Source organism: Myxocyprinus asiaticus, chromosome 7, assembly GCF_019703515.2.
Source record: "Myxocyprinus asiaticus isolate MX2 ecotype Aquarium Trade chromosome 7, UBuf_Myxa_2, whole genome shotgun sequence".
Classification (NCBI taxonomy): domain Eukaryota; kingdom Metazoa; phylum Chordata; class Actinopteri; order Cypriniformes; family Catostomidae; genus Myxocyprinus; species Myxocyprinus asiaticus.
The window spans coordinates 22,464,158-22,476,426 of record NC_059350.1 but is presented as its reverse complement, the minus strand read 5'-3'; the positions used below and the strand labels follow the sequence as shown (position 1 = coordinate 22,476,426).

Genomic DNA, 12,269 nt, shown 5'->3' with positions numbered 1-12,269 from the left:
AGTTCTTAATACTGTGTATTGCCCCTTTAGCATCAATGACAGCGTGCAGTCTTTTGTAATAGTTGTCTATGAGGCCCCAAATTCTTGCAGGTGGTATAGCTGCCCATTCGTCTTGGCAAAATGCCTCCAGGTCATGCAAAGTCTTTGGTCGTCTTGCATGAACCGCATGTTTGAGATCTCCCCAGAGTGGCTCGATGATATTAAGGTCAGGAGACTGTGATGGCCACTCCAGAACCTTCACCTTTTTCTGCTGTAACCACTGGAGGGTCAACTTGGCCTTGTGCTTAGGGTCATTGTCGTGCTGGAAAGTCCAAGAGCGTCCCATGAGCAGCTTTCGTGCAGAAGAATGCAAACTGTCTGCCAGTATTTTCTGATAACATGCTGCATTCATCTTGCCATCAATTCTCACAAGATTCCCCGTACCATTAGAGCTCACACATCCCCAAAACATCAGTGTGCCACCACCATGCTTCACAGTGGGGATGGTATTCTTTTCACTATAGGCCTTGTTGACCCCTCTCCAAACATAGCACTTATGGTTGTGACCATAAAGCTCTATTTTGGTCTCGTCACTCCAAATTACAGTGTGCCAGAAGCTGTGAGGCGTGTCAAGGTGTTGTCGGGCATATTGTAACCGGGCTTTTTTGTGGCATTGGCGCAGTAAAGGCTTCTTTTTGGCAACTCGACCATGCAGCTCATTTTTGATCAAGTATCGTCGTATTGTGCTCCTTGACACAACCACAGCGTCTTTTTCCAGAGCAGCCTGTATTTCTCCTGAGGTTACCTGTGGATTTTTCTTTGTATCCCGAACAATTCTTCTGGCAGTTGTGGCTGAAATCTTTCTTGGTCTACTTGACCTTGGCTTGGTATTAAGAGAGCCCCGAATTTTCCACTTCTTAATAAGTGATTGAACAGTACTGACTGGCATTTTCAAGGCTTTGGATATCTTTTTATATCCTTTTCCATCTTTATAAAGTTCCATTACCTTGTTACACAGGTCTTTTGACAGTTCTTTTCTGCTCCCCATGGCTCAGTATCTAGCCTGCTCAGTGCATCCACGTGAGAGCTAACAAATTCATTGACTATTTATACACAGACACTAATTGCAATTTAAAAAGCCACAGGTGTGGGAAATTAACCTTTAATTGCCATTTTAAACCTGTGTGTCACCTTGTGTGTCTGTAACAAGGCCAAACATTCAAGGGTATGTGAACTTTTGATCAGGGCCATTTGGGTGATTTCTGTTATCATTATGATTTAAAAAGGAGCCAAACAACTATGTGATAATAAATGGCTTCATATGATCACTATCCTTAAATAAAAGTTTTTTTGCATGATCAATCATATTTTCAAAATCAATGCCAAAATTTCACAATTTCTGCCAGGGTATGCAAACTTTTGAGCACAACTGTTGGTAAATTCTTCGCCAACTGAAGGCAAAATTCCTGATCTCACAAATTCCCATTGAGATGAATTAATTTTTGCTGCAGAATTACGCGGTGTAAAGGTAAATGTGACCGTGCCTTTTACCACAGGTCACTACATTAAGCCTACAATAATACATTTTAATAGAAGTGGTCCTTCTCTGCTAAATTGTCTCTGGTATATCTCAAACTGTCAAATTAATTGATTACCAAACTATGACTGACGTAGGAACATAGCAATATTCCTCCATAAGTTGCAATTTAATGTTTCAACTACAGATATCGATAGAGAGCCCTTTATTAATAGTTTACAATTATTTAGTAAACAGTTTAGATTTCTTGACTTGTTCTTTAAATTAGTGTTATTAAATTGCATTCAGTTACAACTTTTTATTTCTTTCAATTTAAAAAAAAAAAAAAAGTGGACAGTGCTACAATACATATGTGTAAACAAGGTACAAAATGATTTGTGAATTGATCACTCAACATTTGGAAGTAGTCGAAAAAGCATGTGAGCACATTGCATCTGTAGTGTAAACACTGATTTGTAATGTAAACAGTAAAACAGCCTACTAGCTACATTTAGATACCTCAATTGTACCATTGCACAAACATAAGGGTTTTAAACTTTGATGGTTATGTGCGGCTTAAAAGAAAATAACTGTCCAGTTGAAGAATGTACATTTATAATAGATTTTTCTTCAAAATGCCTGATATTGTGGGACCTGGGTAGCTCAGCGAGTATTGACGCTGACTACCACCCCTGGAGTCGCGAGTTCGAATCCAGGGTGTGCAGAGTGACTCCAGCCAGGTCTCCTAAGCAACCAAATTGGCCCGGTTGCTAGGGAGGGTAGAGTCACATGGGGTAACCACCTTGTGGTCGCGATTAGGGGTTCTCACTCTCAATGGGGTGCATGGTAAGTTGTGTGTGGATCGTGGAGAGTAGCATGAGCCTCCCATGCTGCGAGTCTCCGCGGTGTCATGCACAACGAGCCACGTGATGAATGAGATGCGCAGATTGACATTCTCGGAAGCGGAGGCAACAGAGACTTGTCCTCTGCCACCCGGATTGAGGTGAGTAACCGTGCCACCACGAGGACCTACTAAGTAGTGGGAATTGGGCATTCCAAATTGGGAGAAAAAATCTTTTATTTTTTTTAAACGCCTGATTTTAACATGCAGTGACAGACAAAATGACCACATTTACTTGCACTTTTTTTTGTTTACATTCACATGCAAAATTGTTTATTGCAAGGTTTTTGCAAAAAGCGGTGTTCTGAAACATCATATAAACGAGAAAGCCGTTTTCCTATGTCACTTAAGGGATTAAGAGAAAGCAATTTAACACACCTGGGTTTCTCCCAGAGAATACATTTTATGTAGCCATGTAAACACAAGCAGCGTTTTTACAGATTTCTGAAGAGCGTGCTTGTGAGTGAACTGGCCGGATAACTAACGTCATAGGATGGAGCCCAACAACAAGTCAACACAGCAGAAAGATTTCAACATTTATGGGAGCACAGTGTGAAAAGCACATACACTAAGAACTAAACCTATTTATACACCGAAGTAGAATATTGACTGTCCTTTACGTTACGTATATGCGCTCGTACAGTGGCGGAACCCCCAGCGCAATTCACCTTCAGGTTGTGATGAAAAGTTAAGGAAACAAACATCAGAACTCTGGAATATCTGAAAATAAAGCGAAGCAATAAAATAGACAATAAAATGGCAAAGTCTTCCTTGGATGGCATGTTTGTTATTTACACAGGCGTCGTGGGGAAATTACGTTGCTGTGGAGAAAGCTGCTTACTGACTGAGCTGCATTTACAGTATACGGGAATAAAGAGTATGCGGCTTATACAGTGTATGTAAATGAAAACGCCACTTTCTTGCAATAAGCTGCTTTCTGGTGTCCATGTAAACGTATTCAGTGTGTCTCAACTGACCACTTTGTAATCAGATCACCAGAGACTGATCTTGATACTAGTTGTAAACAGGGCCTTTAGGTGGTCTACTTTAGACAGTCTTTCTCATGCCAAGGCAGAGTTAAGCAAATAAAACAAAAGCCTCTTTGCTGTCTCTCATGGCACTTTGATCCACTTCACCCCCCATAACAAATGCTACTCCATGACTGTTTTTCCGCCTCCCCACCCAAGTGCTAATAGTACCTACAGAGAATGGCAACTCCTTACATATACATTACAGGGCATGTCTGTCAATTTGATGTTTGTTTAACGTTTGGGTTATCGTAGAGGATTAGTTTAGCTTTTAGTGTGAAGGTTAGGTCTGAAAGCATATAATAGGATGTATTTGCCCAAATAGTCCATCTGGTGTCTCTTGTAGGTATTGACCTGTCAGGCTTGTAACAGTTCTCTGGTGAGACTGAGCCTGTAATTTTTTGGGTGGTTCAAGATGCCCTGCTCTCTCCGCCGGAGAGATCTCTCCGTCGTCAGTGATCATATGTGTGTAGTGTTAGATCTGTTACTCAGTGAAACCTGTTTCCCCATACAGTAGGAACCAAAGACTTAGTTTTACTCTCACAGCACTGAGCACCATTCATCTGTAGTGAACCGAGCTCTGTGGAGACAAAATATAAACATGCTTCTGTAGTCTCAGTATTTTAGAAGGGGAATAAAGAGATCAGTGTAACAAAGAATTTTACAAATTTTATGGTGTCCTTCAGACTACAAGGAATAGGAACTGACATGAGCAAATATTTTAGAATGACCTGAAAGATTGTTGCCTTATTTTATGTGTCAAATGAATCCTTCTAGTTAAAACTGCTTGTGTAATTTCTGTGCCATTAGTGGCACCAAATGGAATTGCAAAAAGAATTCTGAAACAGGTTTTTAAAACACTCCCCCCATCTTTAATTGATCAAACAAACAGGTAGTCTAAAGGCCAAGGTATACTTTGATTGTCCGCGTTGCTGATCGCTCTGCGCACAGTATGCATGTCTAAAATTTCATAATCAGCACATTCTGCGCGGACTGTCCGTGTGTGGCCCAGATTTTCTCAACAAATGGAAAGACCTCGTCTGTGCGCATTGTCAGCGCATGCGCCTGCTTTTGACTGTACTAATCACAAAGCAGTTGTAGTGCGCATGCGTTGAACGTGTTTGTATTCGCTCGCGGTCAAAAGACTATACAAAGCGGAAAGGCAAAGCGGTTGACTGGGTGTGATTTGATACGAAACACAGAAAAACTAAGTATACGTGGGCCTTTAAGAGGGCAAAAGCTCTCTTTTTAAACAAAACATTTCACTTTATTTGTTAGGTTTTAAATTATTAAACAAAAGATGTGGTTACTCTGCTAGGTCATCTGTGTGAACTTGAGGGAAACTGACTTCATGCGTCCGCTAAAAATGCCCTTGGGACCCATTGGTTAAAAGAAAATTTAACACTTTGTTTGTAGATGCTTCTTCATTTGAAATGTCTCTGTTTGTTGAGCAGGTTTTTGAGAGAGTATTTTAACATAATAAAAAAAATACACGGTAGCTTTAAATTAGACCTGTTTTATCCATGTATTTGTTTTTGGAATATGTTAGGCTTTATATAAGTTTTGTATGATGGTAGCCATTTTCACTGTCCTCACTCCCCACTGTTTCAGGTACAGGAACCTTCGGAAGGGTTTTTCTGGTGAAGGACAAAAAAACAAGAGGTTTCTTTGCTCTGAAGGCGATGAAGATTCCTGAGGTAATCCGTCTGAAACAGGAACAACATGTCCATAATGAGAAAGAGGTTTTGACAGAGGTGAACCATCCTTTCCTCGTCAGACTGTGAGTGGACTCAAAACAACATTACAAAAAGCATATAGAACACAATAGGCTAAATAACATATGTTATGATTTGTATAAACATTTAAACAAAAAAATCTAAATCATTGTAGGAAAAGATATGTTGTGATCTTTTAAAACAATTCAGACCACTGAATTATACTATATTTCAATACTATGAACCATGATTATGGACATTATGACCGGAACCTAGTCTAGTTACAGATTTTATTCAGTAGTTCCTAATGACTGTGTGGCAAGCTGAATCCCAAACCAGGCCTGAACCTGAGACCCATGTGACCTTAAATGACCTGTACTGTAAAATTTTAAGCCGAACCCAACCTGAACCCGAAATCACATACTCTCTTTATAATTTCTTCTCCAAGGCAGTAAATTTGTTGCAATAGACTGTATTTTCCTTAAGCATCATTGACAAGATTCATGACAGTACTATAGTAACAGTAACCATACACAGTTCTAACAAGGTACGGCGGCCTGCACACACCAAAGCAGTAGGAAAAAAACATGGGCATACTGTTTATCAAGCGTGAAACTTTGTCAGTGAAGAACAATCTGGAATCATGTGTAACAATCGCATGAAGCCCACTTTGCAACTTGAATTTCTTCATTATGTCAATTTTTTGTGACACCTGTGCTAAAAAAAGGTTGGAAGCAGTGCACCGAATGAAACAGAATGTTTCAGAACTTTTAAAAATGTAAGTTCTTTTGAACTTGACTCTGTCTAAAAAAAAAGTGGTGGTCCATTGCAAGACCCAGATTAAACAGCGAGACACGGTGCAACAGTCAAAAATGTCCATCTGTTGTGTTTTTACAGAGAAAGACAATTGAAAAACAGCACAGACACGAGCAAAAACACGTTTGGTGTGAACATCCCCTAACTAGTCTGTTGGCACGTGTCTATGACTGAGAGTGAGTGAGCGCATTCATTTTTTAATTTGCAACAAATGCATCCCAAACCCGAAGTTAAACTTGAAAAACTGGCCCAAACCAAGCCCGAAACCCAACGGTTTGTCGGGTCCCTTCGGCCTTGGGTCAGGTAGCAGATCTTTATCCACCATATGTAATAATGATATTGGACACACATGGCATATATAAATATGTAACACCATTGTACAATGAAATCAAGATTTATTTTATAATGAAGACTTTTTTTAGGTTCTGGACGCACCATGATGATCGCTTCCTGTACATGCTGATGGAATACGTTAATGGCGGTGAACTCTTCAGATATTTACGCAGCCGAGGACGATTCAGTAACAACACTGGACTATTTTATTCAGCGGAAATTGTGTGTGCCATTGAGTACCTTCACTCTAAAGAAATCGTCTACAGAGACCTGAAACCAGAGAATATCCTGCTGGACAGTGAGGGGCACATTCGCCTGACAGATTTTGGCTTTGCTAAAAAGCTCTCAGAAAGGTATGTTGGCAGTTTGTTAGCTTCACAAACAATATTTGTGTAGTTGTCTTAAACACATGCACTCACATAAACACATGTACAGTAAACCTAAAAAGGACACTTAAGTCAGACTTAAAATTGACTTAAAAATATATGATTCTCTTTGCACTAGATAATAAAATATCAAACCAAGTGGCATTAGCAAACAAATAACTATACCTTTTTTCAGAACTAACTTTTCTGAGCCATTTTTGCGATTACTTTAACGAGTCCCTTGGACATTTTTAATGTATATACAGTATATGAAGTCAGTTCCCCTAAAATTCACACTGATGCCCTAACCACAGGTTTAGTTCATCTCATTAAATATTGAAATGTCCCATTATCATTTGACAACAAGAAAGCCTAAATTTTTTGTCTTGATTTTCAACAATGTTGTTTTATCTTTTTAAATCTAACAAGCTTTTTTATGTAAAATGTAAAAGTTTGCTTATGCCACTTGGTACACTATGATGTAGGACAGTAAATGCAGACAAGAAAGTGGGGAAGAGAGGGATCGGGACCTGGACATGACCCAGGTTGGATTCGAACCTGGGTCTCCATGAGCCAAGAGCTCTTTTATATGTCAGGAGCAAGTGCACTACCTTCTGCACCACAACTCTGACATTCATACATTTTTAATGTGACTTAAGTGTTCAAATACATTTTTGGGCCACTGTATGTTTGTAAATATGCACTCAACACATTATGGAGGTCCACTGCTGGTATCATGCTTTTTGCTGTTTGTTGATGTCTTCTCAGTTGATGTCCTACTCATTTCCCCACCATTCCCAAGACACACTTAGACAGGTCTGTTGATGTTTTGAAATCTTTTGAAGTTATTTTTAAGGACATAAACTAGGAAGAGAGATAGCAGAGCAGCAGTCATTTGAGGTGTGCGTCCTTGACGATAAAAGTTGATTTTGGGACTAGGCGTGCTTCAGATTTTTCCTTAAATTCCATGATGCTTTAACATTCCTAGTGTTTTCATTGTCAATTTAAATAGTGTTTGTAAGCCATCAGACTTGCATTGCAAAAATTTTGAAATTCTGTGGGGGTTCAAGTTCAGCTCAGCATCTTGTGGAATTTTCCTGACTCTCAAATGTGAAGATCAGTCACTTAACATGTTTATTGGATTCCTGTCTGATTTCCTATGTGATTTACACTTAGCCAAATAGATGTGTCTGCAAAATGGATATAAATCCAATCCACTATTCCTTATCACTATTAAGCACATTTCACTCCAGTGATAAAGCTATAACTAGGCAGAGGAATTTTGCTGTTGAAAAGTTTGAGAGTTCATGTTTAAGTTTTGCTGTTGCTCCATTCATGTGTCTCATCCATGGGTGTTCAGTAATGTGTGCATTTCTAGGCTCCCAAACTTTTATATGCTGACATTGTGCCGTGTGGTTGGAGTAAAGTTGGTGCAGGTGGCCTGAATAACCAGATGTGTTTACACTTGGCTGAGCCGCAACTTGTATGTGTCTCTAACCACCTTCTTAGATGTTTAAGTGATCAGATTGCAATCAAATGAATCTTGAAGGGACTTTACAATTTATCTTTTTTATAATCGAATAGCTATCCGATTAATAAAAATGCAGAACTTGACCAATTATAAATATCCCCTTAATGAAGTTGAAGAACACGTTGAGAACCAATCTGCCACATGCCACTCTCCATCCTAAGAAAAAACTGATTAAATTCCTTCATTTACTCTCCTTTTATGCTGTCACATCTTATTTCAACTACAAAAGACAAAAAAAAAAAAAAAAAAAAAAAAAAATGCTTCTCTGCAGGTATTAAGGCTGTCTTAATATGAAGCTCTTAAAAAAAAAAAAAAAAAAAAAAAAAAAAAAGGCACCTCTGTTTGGCCCCAAAGAATCTATCATCCCGCCATTATTAATTCAGAATGAGAGAGGCATGGACCAATTTAAGAATAACCTTGATGAAATCGAAAATCCCTCTGGTAGTGCCCCTTGATAGTACCATTCAGATAAAAAAGAACAAGGAGGTGTTTGGGTGTGTATTTGTGTGTTTGTATGTGCGTGTATCCATCTGCAGTGCGGAGTACTGCAGTGCTGTTTCAGAGCACGGATTGACCCCTCAAATGTGTAAACCAAATGGGTTGTTGTTCTGTTTCTTTGCACATGAGGAAGGGGTGCAGGAATGACTCTAATGTGCAAGTGACCCACATATAAAAACTGCAGGCGATAAAAATGCCTCCAGTGCAACAGAGAAGGCAAACTCACTGCAAGCAACAGCTTTGGCTTTTTTCAGTCTGAGCAGAGTGAGACAGTGCCACCTGGTGGCTCTAATTGTATTTAGTTTTTATGGACATGGCTATTGGCTGTTTACATTGATCAATGGCCATTTATGTTTAAGTTGAGGCCATTATTGTGTAAGTTGAGGACAAGGCGTAGGTTTGGAAATCTGGTCCTTGTTCAGACATCGTCAAGTTTTTATTATTATTATTATTCCTTTTAGATGCCATTATGGCTTTTTTCATCTTTCCTCTGTTTTTCTTTTATTCTCTCTTCATTATTCTCTCAGAGTTACTGATGAATTGCAGGGCTCTTATTGTGGTTGTGTTTGGGGGTGAGGGAGGAAACATGTCAGACAGTACTGGCACGTAGTGGTGAGGATTTTGATTCATCCCAATGACTCAAGTCTTTGAATGCTTTCACCAGAAAGATTCATTCAGATCCATTCATTGATTTGTTCATTGACAATTTCTGCAAATTATGCCTTTTTACCAGTAGATGGTGCCAAATGACCATATTTTATGTTTTGATCGAGTAATTGCACTGATCCCAAAGCACAGAGTCATTCACGACCAGAACAAGTCTAATTATATTTTATATTAAACTTTGCAGGTCTACAAATCTACTAAGAGACTTCAGCACTGCAGAGTGTTTAAGCATTATAAGTGTTTCCCCACAAATGTCAACAAAGCATACATCATCTTGTGAACTGCTAAGAACAATTTAATACTAGCCAAAACAAAAATTATATGTTTCAATAATGTCCATATGTCTCGTTCAGCCAGTCATCAGATCCTCGTTCAAGAACAAGATGACAGAGGGATCTGTTAATGTTTTTTTGCGATCGAGTGTAATCGGTTAGTTCAAGAACAAGATGTTTCTTCGCTTCAGACTAAATGAATTTCAGTGGCATATTCGTTTAGTGGGTCAAACCAATTATATGCTCCATCACAGTCCTCCCTCGAATGCTATTGGCTCGCACTTTTTTTTTTTTTTACAGAAACCATTATACAGCTCATTACATAGTGAAATTCATTTGCATTTCTCAGCTAAAGTTTTTGCATTTTTTTTGATAAAATGGTATTTTATAAAACTAAATCAAGTCATAAGCATATTTCCAGAATGTTTTATTTGTTATGACAGAAACTTACATTTCATCAAATCCTCGGTACACTCACGGTCTTAGATCAGGGCTCTCACATCATTGCGGATATGTCCGAAAGAGACAGTTCTCACTTCAGTGTACTGTTACTCGAGAGCTCGTACTGTTGACCTAAGAATTGTTGTGATCGGATCAATACAACTATTACGATGAAGACCAAAACATATTTTTAGTATGTTTTATGTGTTATACTTACAGCTTTTTGCAGAATACATAAGAAACATTTTACCCCCTCACTCGAAACCTAAGCACAGTGCGCACATTCTCACATCAGCAGCTCATCTGTCCTCAGTATGACGGATATGTCCGAAAGAGGCAGTTTTCAGTTCAGTATACTGTTGTGACCGGATTGTTCAGTCCAATTTGTGAGCAACTCAGAGTGGTTCATTGCAAAGAAGAGTTGGCAAAATCAGACTTCCGGATATCGCCTCATTTCGAGTCGTAGTGTCAGGCACATCTGAGAGCGAGTTATGTTTGAGTAATTTATGAATCAGTGTTGACTCGAAACGCAAACTGTTCCAAGCAATTCCGTCTGATTTGGTGAACTGGTTCAACCATTTTGAATATCTACAACGAAAATACACAACATTGTCATTTATACAGCAATATTTTTATTAATACCAGCTGTGTTTTAATGCATGAGCTCGTTACCGTGTCGCGGGTGATTGAATCGTAAGTGTCCCAATGTTCAGTGGATATACACCCTTGCCAGTGCCCGAATTAGTGTTTACGGTACACTGATTCACAACATAGGGAGCTTAAGCCTTTCAAAAATCGAAAGTTCAAGGCAAAAAAAAAAAAAAAAACTTGCCGCAAATTGTCCATTGTTACCAAAGGTTTGCTGCAGGTTCAACACTACCAGTGAAAAGCTGCAAACTTCTGGCAAACATTTGCAGCAAATTTGTGGCAAGTTTGTGGCTAGTTTGCCAGAACTCTAGATTTTTTGTAAGGAGCTGACTGAGACACACTCCTAGTGCATGTCACCTATTTCTCTCCCAGTTGAATGCAATTGACTCGCATGCCAAACTGAACAAACAACATTTACGAATGAGATGACTGAATGATTTATTAATTTTGTTCACAAACAAGCATACCAGTACATTCAGTTAGTTCATGAACGAGACGTCTCATCTCATTCGGACTCGTTCAGGAGCGTATTCGTTCAGTGGGTTAAACAAATGATATGCTCCTTTTTCAGCACGCACTCGAATGCTGTTGGCTCTTGCTATAATCAGTCTTTACAGGCATAAAAAGTCACCAAAGCAGACTCGCATTTCCAACTAGAGCTTCGAAAAGGAGAGATGTCAATAAAAGAGAAATATGAGTCAGTGTATGGAGGTGTATGAGAATGATTCGTTCACTTAAAAGATTCTTTTAAAAAGACAGATTCGGTAACGAAAGAAACATTTGTCCATAATTACTGTTAGCATTAGTTAGATTGCCATAACTGACATCGCTATAATTTATGATTTTTCTGTTATGAAATACCACCAACTGTGTGATGTGCAGCCATATGTTACAAGAAGGGGTCAGGCTATTGTGGCAGAATAACACACCTCTCCCTCGCTTTGGAGTCGTCCCGCCTCCTCTAGGACCATTCTTCAGCCAGGCTCACAACAGGAGTGGGCAGGAGGGAGGAGGAGGAGGGGTGCAATTAACAAGCCTCGTTTGGCAGCGGAAGATGAAGTGCACCAGATGTGAATAGAGCCTCATCACCGCTGCCTTGAAATGTAGAGCGTGACACTCATCCGGGGCCGGCCTCTATTTCCTTGTGCATGCACACTGGCATCCTCGCAGGTCCAGGAGCAAAGTGGGGACAGTACTAGCTCGGATTAGATGAGAAGCCGGATCCACTCTCTGGAACCCAATGAACGAGCTAGTAAGCCAGGCTGCCTTCTCCTCACACTCACCATGACCCCCAGAGAAGTTAGGCCGCCAAAGAAGCCGCCACCCCTCACACCCCACAACCAGGAGGGGAGGGCGTGTGTTCGTCGGACCCTGCTCACAACCTGAACCATCCCATTGGCACTCCCCGACCTTCACTAAGCCCCCGTCTCATGGCGAGGATGCCAGATTCCCACTTTGTTTTGAGCACTTTTCCCCAAGGACACTTTATTTTCCCTGTTTTGGACTTTTATGTGGTTTATTACTTAAATAAATGCATCTTCTAAGCCTGATGCCACAAAC

The 12,269-nt window shown here is 39.7% G+C and overlaps 1 protein-coding gene across 2 annotated transcripts in view; it reads left to right on the top strand.

Annotated features, from left to right (window-relative positions):
• The window catches only part of LOC127444316 (cAMP-dependent protein kinase catalytic subunit PRKX-like), an 83,123-nt gene that overhangs the window by 22,953 nt on the left and 47,901 nt on the right, over positions 1-12,269 (top strand). For both annotated transcript variants that reach the window (XR_007897796.1, XM_051703605.1), the window contains exons 2-3: positions 5,036-5,204; positions 6,378-6,641. Coding sequence is in view for 1 of the 2 variants with exons in the window: in XM_051703605.1 (XP_051559565.1) it covers positions 5,036-5,204; positions 6,378-6,641 (433 nt within the window). In the remaining variant the exon portion in view is untranslated. The remainder of the gene's footprint in view (positions 1-5,035; positions 5,205-6,377; positions 6,642-12,269) is intronic.